Source organism: Lepisosteus platostomus, chromosome 14 (genome assembly GCF_059453375.1).
Source record: "Lepisosteus platostomus isolate fLepPlt1 chromosome 14, fLepPlt1.hap1, whole genome shotgun sequence".
Classification (NCBI taxonomy): domain Eukaryota; kingdom Metazoa; phylum Chordata; class Actinopteri; order Semionotiformes; family Lepisosteidae; genus Lepisosteus; species Lepisosteus platostomus.
The window spans coordinates 29,215,301-29,236,156 of NC_142624.1; the positions used below are offsets into that span (position 1 = coordinate 29,215,301).

The 20,856-nt window shown below is 38.0% G+C and overlaps 2 protein-coding genes across 10 annotated transcripts in view; one reads left to right on the forward strand and one right to left on the reverse strand.

Moving 5' to 3' along the window:
- The window catches only part of pkp4 (plakophilin 4), an 84,592-nt gene extending 64,931 nt beyond the window's left edge, over window positions 1-19,661 (reverse strand). For 5 of the 8 annotated variants that reach the window (XM_088605522.1, XM_088605519.1, XM_088605520.1 and 2 more), the window contains exon 1: window positions 213-362. In XM_088605522.1, the coding sequence (XP_088461648.1) occupies window positions 213-237 (25 nt within the window). In that variant the 5' untranslated portion in view covers window positions 238-362. Of the gene's footprint in view, window positions 1-212; window positions 364-19,522 lie in introns of those variants that run through there. The other 3 variants (XM_088605514.1, XM_088605513.1, XM_088605517.1) reach the window with 2 other exon arrangements.
- Window positions 19,662-19,738: 77 nt separating this feature from the next.
- LOC148649180 (coiled-coil domain-containing protein 148-like) overlaps window positions 19,739-20,856 on the forward strand; it is a 42,411-nt gene continuing 41,293 nt past the window's right edge. Inside the window, exon 1 of one of the 2 annotated variants that reach the window (XM_088605525.1) lies at window positions 19,739-19,894. In XM_088605525.1, the coding sequence (XP_088461651.1) occupies window positions 19,847-19,894 (48 nt within the window). In that variant the 5' untranslated portion in view covers window positions 19,739-19,846. The remainder of the gene's footprint in view (window positions 19,895-20,856) is intronic. The other variant, XM_088605526.1, reaches the window with a different exon arrangement.

Below are 20,856 nucleotides of genomic sequence, written 5' to 3' on the forward strand. Positions count from 1 at the left end.
TTTGAGTTTCGCCTGACAGCCAAAAATGTTTTACTTTCAGTTTGACACACCCTAGGGCTCAGGAATGTTTCCAGCCAGAGCTAACATTTTTATGTTTTGAAGAAGAAAAATGTGGTTCAGAAAAAATGCTCATTTGAATTTAAAAAACAGCAGAATTTGATCTGCTGCTTAAAGATTTCAGTGTATAAAACAGAAAGGTCATAATAACATACCTTTATACCCGGTTATCCTGCACATAAACTGAAGAAGAATGTGTCAGGGGAGCGTAGTCCTGCATCTTAAAGAGTGTTGCTCTTTTCCTGCTAAACTGACTGACTGGGGGATTTCCTGCTACCTGAATGATTATCAGGTCAGCTCTGCTGTAAACGTACCTTGTACCCTATGATAAAAATGCTTTAATATGTAAACCTCAAGCCCATTATAACTCATTGTACACACAAGGATGGGCCTGAAAAAGTGAGAAAGAGGAAGCAGAGTCATGGATGACAAATACCTACAGAAATGTTCAGACTCTCCCTTAAGCAGAAGTCATCTCCTGTAGCTAGCCCATACATAGCCTCGCCATACCATTCCCACTCCCATCTGGAACACAATCTTGCTCCTACACAGGCCCTGGCTAATTCTTTTTTGCTTTACCCAGACTATCATAGACATCATTTTTAAAGCAGCTTTAAAAAATGTACTAAAATGCAATTGCTTACAGAGGAAAATAAAGAGATTTTTTAGCAGGCAGCTCAAGTTGTACAATTTACTCTTTAAATTGGTACTTTGGTACCACTTTAGGCTAATGAAGATTTTTATTACAACAAGAAACTGGAACAGGCTGCCTACATGCAGGCAGAGATCCTGCAGGCAATATCCATGTTCACTTTCCCACTGCTTCCTCACCACTGCGGTGCAGTAGCTTCCAGAAGGAAATTTACTGGAAAGCTTTCTCCTCTACCTACACAACCCACCTGCCCTCCAACTACAGATATTATTTTCAGGATAAATGGAAATACCCTTATAAATGCCTCTAAAGTGGGGTATAATCTATACGGGCATGAAAATTCACGTTTATGTGACAAATCATCTGGCAAGCTGAAGCTTTTGCACAACCCTGCCTTCAGATGACTGTAATAATAAGGTATGACACATAGAGGTAATGCAGCAACAAGATATTCCCTAGAAAAATTGTGAAAATTTTGGTAGGGGGGAGGGCAAGAGGGTGGGGGTGGTTAGAAGGAAGCACTTAATGAGTTTTAAAGAAGTCAATTGCATTTTTTCCCATTTTGGAAATTCAGACTTCTTTGCCTAAGGGTACAAACCAGCATCCACATACTGTACAAGCACTCTAAGGGAAGCCCACGAAAAAAAATTCCCCACTGAAGGAAAGCTTAATTACTCAAGAAATGCTGTTGTTACAGCAAAGCAATAGGGAAATAACCACTCGATGAAATGTATTCCCCCCCCCCATTTAAAATTCAAGAAACATGTCAGTATAAAACAAAGTTTAATTTATTTTAGCATTTTAATCAGTACACAATACAACTTTTGAAAAGGGTTGCAGAGCACAGAAACAGTCCGAACGTAATGCTTAATAAATAAAATAGAAGGATGGCTGTCATAGTTGAATAATTTAGCAGCAACTTTCCTTTGTGCCATTTCAATTAGTATAAAAACAGTTTTGAAACAAATAGCTGGCATACAACATTTAAATCTTAGTGAAAAAAATGAATTAATAACAAAACTAAATCAATCAAATCTTACAATATAATAATGACTGCAACTGCCACAAAGTGAAGTGTAATTTGTCCTATAAGGAGTTCAGATCTCCATCTTTAACTGATAATACCTTGAGATGAACTGACTTACACCAGGTAATCAATCACACTTGTAAGAAAAGCAATCAGCTTAGCAAGCTGCCCACTTATCAATAGTCAACACCTGTAAGTTCATTATACTGGACTTGAAAATAAGAATAACAGCAGCAACAGTTAAATTAAAGCACTTCTTCCTCATCATTCTCCTTCGGTGTGGTCTTAATCCTCCCCACCACCAATATTACAGTCACAAATTCCTAGTGTCACGATACCGGGTCCCCACCTATCCTACCATCCCCCAGAACCCTGGGAAAATAAATGTATGAATAACAAAAACTTGAAAGCATGAGTCTCCACATTATTGAAACTTACTTCAAATATATATATATTTTATCGAGCAGATTCCTGGAGGGTGTCTGTCATTTATTTTCTCTTTCAATCAACATCTGCGGTACTAGCACTGCAGGACCATACTGGTTGTAATACATGCAAAAAGTCAAAATGACCTTTTTTTCCTCCTCGTTCATGTCACGTCACATAAATTCACATTCACTAGAACAATGTCATGGAAACAGCACTGGTTTGTTGTCTCGCAGGCAATGCAAAGCCCATGGGAAACCCCAGGCTTGTTTTGAAGGTCTTGTTAAAAAGAGGGAAAGAAAATGTTTGTCAGGGTTAAGGTGATAACATTTTAACGCACTGCAACATGAAGAGGACGGGACACTTCACATCTCTATAGCTAGTTAAGCAAAGCTGGCATGCTAAAAAACTACTGCAGTTATAACAGCAAAAGCATAACCCAAAGGCCCTGTATTTAAAGGAAATGTTCAAAAAATATTTTATGGATGGAAAATGTACACTTATCTCTGTGAAATATACAGATGGATAAAAATGCCAATGTAAAGTGGCTTAACAGAGCCCTGGGCCAGCACACCCAGCCAGTACAAGCTGTATGCTCCACAATATTGAAGCTACCAATATTTAGGATTCTGTAGGATGGAGCACCATTTTTCCATGGGCCAATCAATTCTCACCTGGTTGATTGAGTTGGAAAATGTAGTCTTGGGTATTGTGCCTGAATATCCCATACGTTTTTTGACTGGGTAAAAAAACCTGTTGACAGAGAAGACCATGACATAAGGATAGCGATGTCATGAGAATCCATTGTGGGAACACACATACTCTGTGGATGGAGGCACCGTCATGAAATCCTGGAAAACACCCTTCCTAGCAGGAGAGACCAGCTGCAAGAGATGATCCCTCACCACCAAGAATGAGTCTGAATGCACTCAAACCATGACATGGAAATATGCCTGATGACATAACAGAACCCTTTACTGTTGGCACCAAGCACTCAGAGTTTGATAGGTAAGCACCACAGATGCACTCGTCCTTTGTGTCAAGAACATGACAAGGATGATTCACCTGACCATACCATACCATACTTCGCTGCTGCTTGGCAATCCATTGCCTGTGCTCTTTGCACGACTGGACTGGCAAAACTCCATTTTCAGGTGTGATGAGCGTTTTCTTTCACTGCAACCTGACCACAGTTCTCGGTGGACCCCTGTGCACTGGCTGCACAATGAAATTTGCAGTCAGCTGATCTGCATTTGCGCGACTGCTTCGCCTCTCACCTCACATTAATACATAGATCGCTATCTTGTAGTATGCACTTCTGCCCACTCAGATTTCCATGGTGACATTACCTTAAACACTACTGCTCATAAAATCAACAGCAAGTGGAGCCGTCTTGGTTACTTAAGCTCCTGCCAAATACACCCCAACAATTGTCTGGCTTTCAAGGTCAATGGGGTCCTCTCTTGCAGTCATACTAATTATAATCATAAGCAACCAGGCCTGTCCAATATTTTTATACATGACCCACAGCATGCTGGGATATTATTTGCTTAAAAAATGCATGAGCCTTACCTGTGTAGAAGCCTTTGTTTTCATTACATTTTTTGTCCATAATTTACCCAAGTGTTTCCATTTTTCTGTCCGTTAGCTGTACATTTACCTGCACTTATAAGAGAAGAGGGGTTCTATCTGAAGATAAACAACTTTGTTCACTTAACTTACTGATAATATAAAACCCAAAGAAATAACAGCATGAACTAAAAAGTACATTTTTTTATTTTCTGGTGAAACAGCTCAAAGCTTCAAACTACTATCTTCTTTCTTTAGAGGATGAAGAAAAAAAATGCAACTCTGCTAAAGCACTAGCCCAAGGGAATCCAGTTATTCAATATCTGTGAACTCCAAAACAATAGTATGATCAAAATAAGACAATTATAGCTTTGATTCTTCAATAAGCTTGTGACAGACCATAAATCCTGTGATGATCTTTTTCCCCAGTACTTTGTTTGGCACAACGTCTGTAAACACTGAGTACTCAGGCAAATGGATAAACAAAATCCTGAAATAACAGAATAAGACAACTTTTTGGAATCGCACTACAGTTTACAGTTGGGTGTCACATCGGTGCGTGGGGCAATGGTGAATTATTCCATAAAATGTGAAAAACAATGAATTCGGTGATCTTGAGGGGGTCATAACTAAAGGTTATTTCACATGAAGTGAGAACAAGAGTATTGTAACCGTTCTCAAAAAGCAAAAAAAAAATCTGATCTACAGTTACTTGTCCGATACAAAAAAAAGCCTAATTCAAATCAGAAGCTTAGTGTTACTTAATTTGACCTGTTTAAGGGTACACATTAAGGTAATAAATCATTAAAAATGTTTATAGTAACTAGCTAAGATTGTATAGTCAGCTGCTCATATACTTCTTTCCAACTCATTAACACACAAAACATGTCTGCAGCATACATTAAGAGCAATTAATATGTCCACAACCTACAGTTTTAGAAATGAACATGCTCATTTCATTATGTTAACATTTTTCCTTTAACCTTTTCTGGAATTCAGAAATGGAAATGAGCAAAACTAGTCCTTTTTATTAGAAAAATTCACAGGACTGCAACATCTTTAAAATCACAGAATGAAAATAAACAGAAGGTCTGAGGCCTCAAAGCAGAATACCTGAAAAAAATAACCCTTTAGGAAATAAATTTCCGTGAAATCTCGTCCCTTACATAAGGTTTCCCCAAATCACTTAGCATACTAAGTGTTATAAGAGAGATCTAAGACAAGATACATGTAATATAGAAGAAGCCACCAAAGCATGGAGCAATTTCCAAGGAGATCACCGAGTAATACTGATGAAGCACCTGATGAACTTTCTAAATTGAAGGTTTTAATTAGTGACGCAACAATATTCGGCAATGCTGTATTCTGATTCAGGTTCTCAACCTAAATGCCAACTCGAGTAGGCCATTAGGCTCATCTGGATTCTTTTGTAATTAGTAGCTAATTGATCTTAGAATCTTATCCGGCCACATCTGATCAACCAGATTTGTTTTATGTGCTTTCACTTCACCCTATTAAACTTTGAATTTACAGCTTTCCAATTTTCAGATTTCCCTAGGCTGCTTCCACTCAATGCAATGTAGTATTTTTACTGTTCGTGCCGCACAGGAAACCCCACTGCAATTTGCTTTTGACATGGTTATGTAATAATGTGCTTTGAAGCCTCATTTATTTTTTACCTCTCCCTCACAGACACACAACCAGCTGTCACTTTGAATTCACTGAAACACACCCCCTTGTAGTGCTATGCATTACATTATGCCAGTGTTGTTGTGCAAGTCACACTTGACCTTAACCTGGAGGAAAAAGCTCGAAGACTACTCAGGCAATAATGCAAAGGACCTAAACCTGTATTACATGCAAGTGGGTAATACTTGCATTAATAAATGTACACCCGTAATACACCAATCAACACCTTGCACCGTACTCAGATACTCAGTTAAGGATATCCATGTCTTTGTGATCTTCACTTAATCTGAAGTCGTCTTTAAAGAGGTTTTTGTACCTTACAGGACATGGAGAAGAACGAAAACAATTGTATTTGACATGCATCTAGGATGCTCCATCGTAAACAGAAATGAGGCATGAATAGTGACTTTATTGAATCCAAAAGTAAAGAATTTCACACTTTTCTGCACAATGACTGACTTCAGCAGTCACAAACAGTTGCTCATCCCAGAGAAGGAAAACAGATACTTCATGTCTCATTTCTCTACACAGCTACCCTATTTTCATTGTCAACCCTATGAATTATATTCCTTTTTCTTAATAGGACCATACACAAAAATATGCAATGTGAACTAAAGTATTCGCCATTATATCACAATAGAAACGAGGGTATTATTAATATAACAGAGGTTGTGAAAAGAGTATATGGTTGCCTTGACAAAAAAGCATTCAACTTTCTTGTACCTTTTTTGTCATTACAACCTCTCCTTTCTTTCAGATTTATCCTAATGAAGCTGGAGAAGGCCAGTGTAACATCTGCAGCTGGTCAGTGTGTTCATGACCACTGCAAATTGTCATGCAAGACTAAACAGATGCTGTAGTGTTCTTTGTTTTCGAATACTATTCAATGAGTCACACTGCTCTTGGACAGTGAAAGTACAGAAGTATTTACACATGCATATAAATAAAGCTATTTAAAAAAAAAACAAAGAAACACATAGTTACAAGATTAGCATTTTAAAGTCCACAAATTTACATGTTATGGGTTTTGAAGCCAAGTTACATCTCTTAGAGAGCTCCACAGCAGAGTGAGGATCAGTGTGGGTCCTGCAATGGGAAAAACTGCTCGTTGTGGTGTAAGGTTTAAGATAAGACCAGACTCAGAAGACAAAAATTCCTTACACTTATATAGTGCTTTTCTGGACGCTCCATTCAAAGTGATTTACAGGTAATGGGGACTCCCCTCCACCACCACCAATGAGCAGCCCCCACCTGGATGATGCTCCAATACTCTGGACACACACCAGTTATCAGTAGGGAGGAGAACAGTGTGATGAAGCCAACTCATAGGTGGGGATTATAAGGAGGCCATGATGGGTAAAGGCCAATGGGAAATTTGGCCAGGTCACCGGGGTAACACACCCCTACTCTTTTCAAGAAATGCCCTGGGATTTTTTAATGACCACAGAGAGTCAACACCTCAGCTTAATGTCTCATCCAAAGGTGGGCGCCTTTTACAGCATAGTGTCCCCGTGAGTATACTGGGGCATTAGGACCCACAAAGACCACAGGGTGAGCGCCCCCTACTACTGGCCCCACTAACACCTCTTCCAGCAGCACTTTGTCCCAGGAGGTCTCCCATCCAGGTACTGACCTGGCTCACACCTACTGAGCTTCAGTGGGCTGCCAGTTGTGAGCTGCAGGGTGATATAGCTACAAGCCATAAAGGGAGGAACCAAATTATAAATGAAGATCATACCTGGAGAACAGGTCATGTACAATTCAGATTCAGCTGTGCATCTCAGATATGATTAATGCGACTTTGAAGCGCTTTGCTGTATTAGAGCGGAATGTGTGGTTTTGGTAAGAAATTATATCCGCAGGATACAACACCCAAGAAACGCCAGTGTCCTTGTGTAAGTGAACCTGCACGTGTATATACTTGTTATTGTTTTTTCTGTTTGGCATCTTAATATTGTAAATCAATAAATCTACTGCCTTCTCTTTCTTAATTCCTTTTCTTTTTCCACATTATGCATGTTTTTTTACATCCTAATATTTCACCCTTTTGTCTGAGATTGTAAAATCTGGCTGAACTGTTTTTAAAATTGCTGCAATTGAGAAGATCCAGTCTGATAAAGAATAGTGACATATTTAATAATGTAAAGCATTATACAAAAACACACTGCATTTATTGCCATCATTTGTAAAGGTGAAATTATTCTTGATTTCAATAACTACATTGAAGGAATGCACAGTTGTAAGATTCTTTGTATCCAATGTGAATACAACTGAACCAAGAATAAAGCCAATATAAGCAGTTTTTGAACCAAGAACACCACAATTTCTACAACGTACTGCGAGATTTGAACCTTTATTAAAGGTTGATTATCTTAATGTGCAACTATTACCACACTAATTTAAGTTTTAATCTCACCGCACTTCAGGACTGTATAGATATGGCAAAATTGAAGGAAAATTTCTACATAATTCATTTCTTTTTAAGAATAAAATTGAATAGCCTGTTCTTTTGTTCAGAGATGAAAAGGTCTGCTGAAAAGAAATACACCCTGTTGAGGTTTATGCAAGCTCTCTGAACCCCTAACTAAACACCCTATGCTTCCATCTAGCTAGAAAAGCTAGTCTGGACGCATAGAGTGCAAGGCGAGACAACACCCTTGATGGAACCAGCAGTCCAACATGGTGCTCACACACAAACAAGAGATTACAGCTAACATAGCCAGTTCATCTTCGGAAGGTGGAAGAAAACCAGAGCAACCAGAAATTAAAGCCATGTAAACCTGGGAATAACAAGCGAACTGCACACACAGGCTTCCTCAGTCCAGAAGCAAACTCACGCCATCAAGAGCTGGGAGGCAAAAGCACTAAACACTGTGCCACCCTACAGCAGCTACTGTATGTCTTATTCAGTTCTCATTAATTCTGTGCACAGAACGGAAAGCCTATCACCGATGGAAAATACAGAAAAAGCTGGTCAATGAAGCAGCGATAACTGATACAAGTATGCCATAATTTCTTATTAAATGAAATGACATGAGAGGTGGGTAAAGGTAGGATGGACTTTTGGCAGAAACTGGGTTTCCTGATATAGTGTATGGAAATAATCAGCAACCAAAGACTCAAAGTTAAAGTAATCATGTGCTTCTCCTAATTGTTTATAACTGAAAATAATGAATCGATTCCGTAGGTGAAAATGATCTCCCGAGGACAAGAAAAAACAAAGTCAACAGGTGGTATTTTATTATACGTTTTAAAAGAGGGAACTCGGCCAAAAAAACTGGAGTACTGCACAAACATTTTGATGATGACACGTTTTAGGCTTTGTGTTGGCAAGAAATTACTTTCATAAAATGAGACAACTGGAAAGTCAGTGAATCCGGATAGAGACAAACACACACACACACACACATCTTTCATGGATAAGCCTCACGATTTCCAGGGTATCAGCCTCCATTACTATAGCGTTTAGAGCCCTGGCATAGCAACACTCTATTCATCACATCCTGACATGCCTACTGTGTATTACTATCCAGTGAATGCTGACTGAGACCAATACTATTCAGCAGGATCTCTTCTCTACTCCTTACGGCATGAATGATCTGCTCACTTTGCATCACCAGATTGATTAAAAAAAATATTTACTAATAAGAGATAATCGGATTAGAAGCCAAGGGCCTTAATAAAGAATTTGGTTTCCCTGCAGGTATTTTCTTGTTTTAATCAAATTACAGAGACACCCCCTCCTCCTATTCCCATGAAAACTCCTGGGAAGGTACTGGCAGCCACCCAGTGCCTGTCACATTTGTTTGGACAGCAAACTGCAACTGTATAGCGGTCTGTTGTTGGAAAATACAGCTGTCCTTTACAGGAGTTGACAAGGAGTTGACCAAAAACAGGCTGCATGGCACAGCAAACGTCCTGTCCATTTCAGGCTCAGCATGAATCACTGAGGGGGGCATCTGTACTGGAAAGAAATCGATTGTATACCTAATCCTCCAAAGTGCTGACATGTTTTGTGTTGTGCTTTATCTTGTGCTGCCCAGGACCTTAACATCATTTTAATCTAAAAACTCTTTCAGGATTTTATCAACACATCACGCTAAATCAGCAATGAATCCTGCCAGCATTTTATCAAACAAAGAGTTCCAGAAGACCTCCTCATTAAAAAATCCTGGCAAATGACAAAAACAGTTCATGCCAAAAAAGATCAAATAAAAACATTCACAGCAAATCTACAGTGTAACTATAGTAGTACATTTAAACAGGCGAGTGTTTTTTTATTTTCAACATGTACTCATTTGTGTCTGCAAAATAAATGCACTTACTGTCAGTAAATTCCTAAGTAGAAACTTATCATTATGAATGTCTGATGTCTATTTAATGATTACTCTAGTAGGTCTTTCTAAAAAAGCCAAGATTACTAGTTTCTTTCTATGACAAGCAGCTTGGTTTTATTTGATCACAAAACTCAAGTAATGGGTCAATCAGAAAAAAATGTCAGAAACAGTCCACAACCCATGTATTCTTTCTAAGGAATCAATTCTTTGTGCTGCTTACACTTCATAAAAAATTGTGATGATGTGTGCCTAATTGAGAATCAATTAAATTGATAAGCAAATGAAAGTTTACATTCTGGTCCTGATTTAACCAGATGAATCACAGGCCTTCTAAACAAACTGACAGATATCATACTACATTGCTTTGACCTTTAACCAATGGGATGTGAGTAACCCATTTAGGAACCTTCTGTTATTAAAGAGTAATACAACAGCAGCATCTACTGTGATTGGATTATAAAAGTAAACTGCCTGAAACAGAATTATGTTAAATGAATCCACAGGATTTCTCTGTATTATCAGTTTTTGTCTGTTAATCATACTGTACTTCAAGGTATCTTGTTTCATTAATGTCTAGTTACAGATCACCAGCCTGCAGTCACAGTTCAAAACTGCTTTATCACAATTCTGAAGGAGAAATCTATTATACACGTAAAAGTCTTTCAAAAAGTATAAACATTTGAACTCCTATGCGAAAAAAGTATATGAAATGTAATACTGACAATAGATTCATACCTTATTTCTCTTGGTTAATGTCTACTTTTACATTAACTAGTTACAATTGGTCAGTAAAAACTGAGGAAAATTTAAATGATTCCACAAGACCAAATGGCATTTGAAAAATCTCATTCCATAATACAAAAGGTTGTCTAAAATATGTAAAGTTTCCTCTTCAGCGTGCTTAATTCTTACCGTTAGCAACAGAAGAGTAACTTGGTGTTAACATGGAGGAGTATTACATATTCTGTGAGGAATTTCACCACTCTACAACTTGAGGTTAGCCCTCAAGGAATGAACTAATCTTCGGACCAATCCATCCTGCTGTGGGTTATATATAAAAAAAGAAATCCATGGAAAACATACAAAAATAAACTAACTCAAGTTGTAGTCTGTAAACAGTACTCAAAACATCAAATCCTCTGAAGACAAATTATATCCTTAAAAGGATAAAGTGAAAAACTAAATCCCCTTGTGTGGCACTAGTGCCTTGTTGTTTTCACTAGAAAGGGGGGGGGGGGGGGGTCATCATTTTTGTGAGACCCCAGAAGCAGAGAACCAAATAACAGGACAGCAACATTTTGATTTTGGGACTGTACAAGATTTAACTAAGGAACAAGGTTAATTGTTAAGTTATTAAGTAGTAAAAGAAAAAAAACACTTTAGCCCATGAGCCTTCTTCAAATGTTTTTTTAACAGAATCGACCTCTACTTGTTCCTTTGCAGCTCGCATGCAGACATAGCACCCCAAGTCTGTCGTCTTCAACGTGAAGAACACATAGAAGCAGTCACTCCATCGCCCCTTATTTTTATAAAACTTTGCAAATCAATAGAAAGCATGTCCCATTTAAAAGATTCCATTTACAAGTGAGATAAAGTACATATCATATGCTCATTAAGCTGCGGACCAACTACTTGGAAATGCAAATGACAACATTTTGATCAGAATGACAAAGGTATAAATTAACGTATTCAAATGGGGTGCAAATGGAAACGAGGTGTTTTGCAAGCACAAAGGCCTTAGTCTTAAATGTTACAATGATGAGCATTACATCGGTTAAAGAGAGAAATAGCTTTTCTAGTTCAGTTTCAAGATGTTTATCATCCCATATTGTAGCTTTGAAAGACAAATGCAAAAAGTATTGTGTCAATTATACGTCAAAAACGTTTTTGCATAACACAGAGCATGGAAGAGAAATGCAGCAATTTTTGATTCGCAGCTTCAAACCAAACTCTTCCTTATGCCAAGTATGCACAGGACAAGCAAATGCCTTTATGGTTCTTTACTGTAGATGTGATCCTAGAGAAAATACATAAATCCATACAGCTACTGTATCTAGTATCTAGTAAGTGAATCTAGAACTTACTCTTCGAAACTTAAAGAAAATCCAAAGGTTTTGTTAAGTATTGAAAGTTATCCTATCTTTCACAAGATAAAGATAACTTGCAGACAGCACTGTTGAAAAACCATCTCAGATGGTTAGAATTTCTGAAATTCTTTGGGTAAGTGCTTGGTAAGGCCTACACCAGATCTGTATTGTAAAAGCTTGGGAGCAGAAAAAATATTAAACGTTCTCGGCATGAAATCACGGACATGAGTTAGTCCTGTGTTATTCATAAATACCGTCTGACCTTTCAACTGCTTCAAAGCGTTTGCAATGCTTATTTTATAATTGTCCTTGAAATCTCACCAATTATATGGCCATATGGCTGTATGGACTGTATTTAAAATATTTTGGCTTTTGGGTTTCATAGTCCACAGGCAGTCTGTAAAAATACATTCATACAGTGTATACTTCAGACCAAGCAAAACAGAAGAAAAAGTTATGACTTCATACAGAAAAAAATTGCAAGCATTTCCACTATTTTGATCTGGTACTTCAAAATATCTAACTAACAATTTGTTATACAACTGCATTTCCAGGGGAAAGACAAGACTTGAAATGTCTTATTATGAAAATATCATTTAAAATAATTAACACAAATGTAATCAACAATAACCGTAGACAGTGAAAAATGAAAAATGTAATTGCCAGTCCAAAATAAGGAGAAATAATGGAAAGTGTTCGATCTCATTTGGACAGTTCAGCTGACGTCGGATGATATTTACACTGATTTATGGTGAGTGCAGGGTCATATAAACAAGCAAACCCATCTAAGGATTACAGAAACAACAGCTACCTGATAAATTGGACACATTATACAGAACAAAGTGTAAATAAGTTGCTGAAGTGTCACCTTACCTCAGAATCAAATGGCAAAAAATAGCACTTATGTCCAAGTAGATCATTTAACATCAATATAAAAAAAAATCAGGATATGAGAACACCCTACCTAAGCATTTGATTTTTTTGTAATAGTTAAATGACTCAAAATTAAAATGTCTGTATTTTTCTTTTACATAGCCTTTGCTCCTTCCCAGCTTCACTCGTTTTCACATTTCACAGCAACTGGTCATGGCTGCCTGAGCATATGGCACGAACGTCAATGATCAGCTGTTTTGGAAACGGTAACAATGAGCAATATAAAAAGACGCCTCCGTTTTAAGGGCATTTTCTTTTACTTTTGATTCTGAAATACCTTATTAGGAGAAGTCATTAATTTGTCCAATTCAAATGCATTGCTTCAATAGATGACAACTCTCTGGAGCACGGATTTAATAAAGATGATGACTTGCTTACATTGTAGACCCTCAGATAAGACCCTTCGGCATCTTACACATCACATTAGACTGGAAAAAACCCAAGCAGGGGCATGAAAGCTCAAGGTTCAGCAGAGCCTGTGGGGAAAGGCTATGCTGAACAGGCTTGAACAAAAACCAACTAAGTTGACTTAACCACTACTGCTGCAAACCACATCCCCTCGTAAACTAGACCAGATGCAACTGGCTGTCTTATATTCTCTTTCCAACTCAAATAAAACACTGTAGTTTTGGAACATGAAACAGAAATATCCTCATACCAAAACGCTTAATTAAGATGCAAGTCAATAAAAAAAAATCTAAATGAATATAAACAGAAGAGGAGACATTTGCAGGTAAAACACGATATATACTCTTACATACTGAAGTAACACATTCTCCCTTGCATTTCATCACAGGCTTTTAAAGACTACACTTGGAGTTTTGAACACGTTGTATTCCTGTAGCACATGCCTAAGAAATGTTTAGGAATACTTTAATCAATTAAGTCAGCGATAGGGTTAAATGGTTAAAAGAAGCACCACATTTGGGCAATGGTCTTTGTAATTGTCTTTGCTTGGAAACAATATGGGTCAGATGTACAAAACAGAACGCTAAATTCAGATATGTATTATAAAGCAGTTTTACATAATGAGTTCAAAAACAAAGGTGAAGAAAGAAGTGGTTATCAAGGGCGATGTTAATTCTCCTCACACTGATTGAGAAAAACCAAAAGGGACTAGACAAGGCTAATGACAGAAAGGTAAGAGATTCATTAGGTAACTGTGATCCGAGTATAATCTGTTTTGAAGTATACAGGCAGAGATATGTGGATAGAGTGGCAATTTTATAACTTCAAGAAAACAGAGTTTGAAGAAATGTTCATATAAATGTATTCTCATCAAATAAAATCAGCAGAGAATAGATGGTCTCATCCATTTTAAAGATATTCACATTAAAGCACACAACAGACTCATTCCTTAAGTCAATCCAAAGTTAAGAAAGCAGTGACCCAAATTACATAATAAAAAAAGAAAAATAAGGACAAAGGAAGTAAATGAAAAGAAAGAGCAGAATCTAGTTAAAGAAAATAATGAATTTTAAACAGGTAAAAATAATATAAGAAAGGCCAAGATAAAGAGAAATTATGTGGCAAAGGAGGCTATAAAATATTTTTGAAGAATCATAAACACCAAAAGAACACTGAAAGATGAAACAAGTGGTTCAGACAATAAAAGGAAACATTTAGATGATGACAGGGAACTGGCAGTTGTATTAATATTTGTCAGGTGTTGACCAAGGAAGAAACAGACAACATGCCTCGGGGTAAACAAACAGTTATACATTAAACAGTATTAGCATAGAAGAAGCAGAAATGTTACAGATACTAGAAACACTTAAGATAAAAAATTCTCCAGGGCCTGATGGTGGTTTACCAGTTATAATTAATGAAACAGATGGTATCAATTAACCATTAACAAAACTCTTCCAGCAGTCTCTCCAGACAGGGGTAATACTCACTGACAGGAAAATTGTTAATATACTGTAGCACCTATTTGCAAAAAGGTGATAAAAAGAAACCAAGTACAGGCACACCCTGAGTTAAGTAAGGGTTATGTTCCACATGACCTTACGCAAGCAGACATTTACGTAAATCATAAATCTCACATATCCTTGCATGTTAAATTCAACAATACACAACAGTAATGAATCTTGAAGCTACAGCTGAGATCAAGAACGCTTATATAACCACTATCAGAAGGTTTGCAACACTAACCCATTAAATATTTTTAACTCTTTTTCTTCCTTTTAATAAAGATGGCTTTATGAACATAGTCATAATGCTGTGCTGACTGTTTATATAGAAGACAATCACGCAGTTGTTTATTTCAATACACACTGGTATAAGAAAAAACAGTGATCCATTTGCTGCTTTATAACATTACACCAACTGTCAGAGTCTATCACGTACAGTACAAATTTCTATAGCACGCAAAGCACAAATTACAATGGGGGTAAGACAATAAGAAGACTGAGCCTAGTGACAATGTTCAGAGTGTTCAAAAACTCCTTTCTACAGAAAACTTTCCAAATATGATGCAAATTACTTTATCTGTACAATGTCAGCATAGCTAGACTTCAAATACCTCATTTAGCTAACCATCAAAGCTCTGTTTTTTTTTTTCCTTCTTATTACACTGGGGTCCAATTCTCTTGCTTTACCAATCAATTTTGAGATCAGAGCAAGTTAAACATCAGTGACAGAATTAACCCACAAAATAAGAAACATTTGTGATAGAAACATTACAAAGACAATTACAAAAAGACATAAATCATCACTAAAGGCAGAGCCCATGTGAACTTTTCCATGTATACACCTAAGTCACAATTCAGAAGATTTTCTGAATATACATCAGTGGTTAATTAAGCTTTTGTGGATTATAACTGAGCACATGAGGAATGAACTGCATGACCAACACAATCAGACACACGATCATTTCTAAGAATGGAGCTCTTCTGCTGCTCTGACTGAGCTGAAATCACACATGCCTGAGGAGGAATTCATCATGGAAGCTACAGTAAATTTATTTTAGGGTGGAAAGGTGGTGTAGTAGGTAGCACCTACCACAACTAAAAGGTAGTCTATCGAGGTTGTTGGTATCTCTAAAGTAAAGGTCTCCAGCCCTGATCCAGAAGAGCTTCAATACTGCAAGTTTTATAGGTCACCACTAAATCACCAATTTCTAAATATCTCGAATGATTTTACTGTGAACAGTTAAGTAGGTGAATTACTAAATTCAGACTTAGAAGAACTTTATTTGTCCTCAAGGAACTTCATTCAAGTAATTCAGAAATCATGTAGGACAAGAATCCAAGTACCCTTACATCTCCATGGGCCATAGCTCTCTTAAATTAGCAGATCACTTGCTTAATTAATCACTAACACAAATGTGATGTCCATGTCTAGAAACAGGCGACCTATAAGACTAAGTGTACTGGGTCTCCACAGTGCTAAGTCTGGAGACCCCTGCTCTAAATTGTCTCCTGTATTAATACATGTGTAGCCCTGTATTGGAATTAGCGGTAATTGAGTTTATTGATTTTTAATTTACAGGAGGAATGACACTACACGTACCTGTACACACATCTATGGAGCAACAGGGAATCCTTTTCACAAAAATCCTTAAAATTACAACTGTTCCAGATGGTACTCACCACACATCAGAAAATGATAATTCTGGTTTAAAGACAACTGAAGATATTAAAATATTTCTAAAAGCAGCAAAATCAACTGGATGCACACACTTGTTAATTCAGAACTCTGTCCAGTTGATTGTTATTTTACTCATTTTTACTGAACCTCAATAACTTGGGAGTGCGACTTCTTTTTTTCTCCTTGACGTAATTTACCCATTTCCCCTCATGCAAGCCAGATGGGGTCAAACGTCCTCTCATTTGCAGCCATTCTTATGTTTTTGTTCTTAAATTTAACAATATTGTATATCATAAGCCAGGATGTTGCCATTTCTCTTCCAATATTTCAGGTCCTCCTTGACTCAAGCTTGGTTTGGTACCCTCAATGATTTTTTGCTGTTACGCTTGATGACATTGTGTTCGTATCTGTGATATTTTTGCAGAATAAATGGCTTGTGACTGACTTTTTTTCAAGGTTGAATGTGAGTTATTCTGTTTATGAGGTGCATCATAGATTGATGCAGTGTTTTATCAACTGGTTTTAGGACAGGATTTATAACAAACACTTACATTCTATATTGTCAGGCAGCACTGATGAGTCCTTTGGTACAAGAGCAATTTTTGTTAAAACAGATACCATAGTAACCCCACAGTATTGAAGAAAAACAAGAGAATCCCACAGATAAACACACACCATATTTACTGAAATGTTAAAATGACTGTGTAGGCCTACCTCACAACATTTTCTTATAATCTCTTGCCACATTTCAGGACTCTAGGAAGAATTTAAGAACTACTGTATGATATCTAAATAATTGCTATAATATGGTAGCATGTCTTGGCTTATGAAAGTTTGTTTTGAGCTAGGCCTACACAGCCATCATAGATATATGAAAAAAACAGACATTGAGGACATAATAGCAGTCAAGGACACTGCAAAGCAACACAGGTTTTTAAAAACTACCCTACTGCAAGGACTGCAAAAACCTCTTCTGAAATCAAAGCCAAACTAACACACCTACTTTACTCACACACATAGATTGGATAAATAACACATAATTAAGTAGTCATAAATTCTGATATAATCTTACAACTTCTCATCCCTAAGCATCCTACAGACAGGAAAGGATCCCCTTCATCCACCTATGAGATATGGCTACCACTTGGGTGACACACGGCAGCCATTAAGCTCCAGCAACCTCACTCCACAGCAGACCAGAGTGATGAGTGGATTCCCCAGTTTAATTAAAGGGAGAACTTTAAGAAGGCTAAACTGTATATTCATATAAGAGGGGGATTTATCCAGCACACTGGGGTCTACACCTCTATTCCTTCCAACTGTTCCACTGGAACCTTACTGACCAAGCATTCAGAACCTTAGTATAATGTCTCATCCAAAGGGCTGCACCATGTAGAGCACAGTGCCTTGGTCACCACACTAGGGCACTGGTTGGGTCCAGATAGAAAGGTGCCTCCTACTGGTCCACCAACACCACTTGAAGCCACCAATCGTGTTTTCCTTGGTGGTCTCCCATCCCAGGACTCACTGGGGCCAGCTTTTCTTAGTTTCTGAAATCTGAAGGGATCCAGCTACAAAGCAGCAAAGGAGGACTCTATACTAAAAGAATCCTGGCACTCAATTCGATAAAAAGAAAGAAATTATTTTGATTACAACGCTGAGACCTCAATCATAATAATATCTTCCCAGGCACAGAGCGAGGTTATAAAGCAGAGGAGGCTTTTCTTACGTTTCACTAAATGTCATTTCCTTCTAAGACAAAAAGATATTGGATTGCCTTGTGCCGCCTGTGCTTCCTTGAGTCACTGTACGGGCTTGAAATGAAAGTGACATTTTTAAACGCTAGTTTTTCACTGCACCCTTTTTAAAGAGACGTTTACAGTTGTGGAGACTTCACATTAAAATGAGTCCGCATTCCAACTCTGGTGTAAAAAAAATACATCGAGGATTATCGGGTTTTGCTGCCAAAAGGGGGGGGGGGGGGGGGGAGGAGTAGAGGAAAAATCTCGCAGCCCCTAACAAGCGGTGGTACTACAATATGAAATTTGATCGCGCCGTTCTTGAACTGAAACGACTAAAGCTCCCCGCTGAGGAGTACTGTTGTTTCAGATGTACACCGACACGCCCAGCACTTTTAACAACTGAATCAACTCGATATTCCAAAACACGGATTGCTGTTGTTTCCCATTGCTTAGGCTGGTGACGTTCAAAACAGTCTTTAATATTCTGTCTCCCCCCCCTCTAGCGCTAAGCAAAATCTAAACAGTTAGCAGAAGGTTTCATGTTCAGGGGTGGCGGTGTGTATTGGAGGAGAGAGGGGGGCAGTTGTTAACTTTAGAGTTTAACTATACAGTAAAAAAAAGGCATCGCGGGCGCATCTTGGTTTGCCTTTATGTTAGAATGGATTGGATTAAATCCAAGATCAAGCAGGATAATTACTCCCCCCCGTTGGAGTCCGCCGTTTGCATAAAAATAAATTAAGCCTAGTGGGAGCAGACCGGCCACAACCTGGATATACATTGCGCGTCGACACAGTTGTTACAATAAAGAAGACAAATAACTCCACAATGCTCAAGTGAGCTGCAGGGGGAAATTACAGTAAAATAATAGGCGACAAGAGCAAAACGTGAACTCCCCCCCGTCGCCTTCTCTCCAATTTAGCATTCCTGAGATTCCTGCACAGCACACCTGCCTGTTCATTCAATTCTGTAACACACTGCAATCACTGCACTCTTAGATACGCCAGTGAAGCATATGTTACAATGAAACCAATCGTTTTCCAGAAGACACGCACAGCGGCAAGGAAAGAAAAACCTCTACAATCGTTGAAAGTTGCAATGCAAAGAGAAGCACAAGCAGCTGAATTCCTCCACATCATAAGACGGCATTATGAAGGTTTTACAGAGGTGGCTAAATAGAAGTCATAAGAAAAAGATTACTGTAATGTCTTACACAGGCGTTTCATTGCGCTGGCTTCACTTTCTCAGCTGCCGCCAGAAAGCAATGCAAGTAATAAAAAGAAGACAAATTGGAAAACTTATTATCTGCTTTTTTTACAAGAACGAAACATTATTTCAGTTGTGAACTACCGGGATACTACCAGCGTCTGTACGCACGGGGCATGTATCCATCTGAATTATTTCCGAGCACTTACCCTCGGGAGCAGAGAAATTATCGCAATCCGTGCGTTTTGATGAAGCGTGCCATCGAAAACCAGAAACGTGCAAAGACCATTAATACAGGAAAAAAAATTCCTGACCTGCCACACACATACAGCTAGCTCGTCTCCATGGTTCGGGGCGAGATCTTCTCTCTCCTGCTTCTACTCAGGAGTACGAGGAAGCATGACGTCAGCGCCACTGTAGTTTTCCAGCGTCCGACTCCATTGGGTCTAGGCCAAAAAGGTGGGAATTTCATTGGAGAACTCTATTGTTAAACGGACCAATTAGAAGGGAAAGCTGGGTTACCTTGGTTACAAATGTTGTCAACCTACTGGAGTCCCATATATGAAGTAGGAAGACATAAGGTAATTAACTGGCGTCATGGTTAACACTGTATTTTGTAGCTACGTAACGTAGTCCATATGTGAAGTTTCGGTCTCCTATACTTATTAATAACTTATGCGCATACTGTATGTCTGTGCTTTAAGAATTGAATATTTTTTTCGCCTCTATATGCTAGTACGTTTAAACAAGCGTGCACACGGCGTTGGGAATATACTCAATAGGTGTATTTAATTTCCTTCTTAGGATGAACATCGCTGCTGAAGTTATTTTTAATTTATTTGCGGGGGAAAAGAATTAGGAAATACTGAACAATCTTTGTTTCACCTGAAGATGCAATTAATACCTTCAGATTTTAGGATGATCATTTGGGAAATTAATCCAATCTCCAATCCATACCTCCCCAAGATCGTGCGCTGTAAACCCAGCGTAAAACTAATGACAGCGATGCATGAAACTTTTTGGATGTTTTGTCCATGGTATTTCTTCCTTTTATGGAGTGGCACATTTTCTGCGGGCCAGACAGAGTGGTTAAATATGAATACCCCCCCCAACAGTGCGGTAGCGTATGAGGTCCAAACAAGCTGTAGCATGCTTCATTGGTTACCAACCATTACTTTAAAAATGTGTTTTCGTTTTCGAACGCGTCCTTGTAAGTAATCCTTCTGTTACTACCCCTATGTTTTATTCAAAACGAAACGAAAGCGATTCCACAATCAGTAATGGAGCAAAAGTGTATCTCCTCCCGTTCCTCTACATTAAAATTGATGTTAAAATATTCATTTATGAATTATTCATATTGTTGTACGCTTCCTGGTACAAGTACCTTGAATGATTGAGTGTCCAACTTAATCTCGTTCTTGATAAACAGTAAATTAAATACTGTTAACCATTTAAATTTAACGGAGGCTGTTTTCAAGGTGGCTGAAGCTTTTACTGTTACTTCTTCTTCACTTTTTCTTTGGCAAACGATGAACTGAAAGCC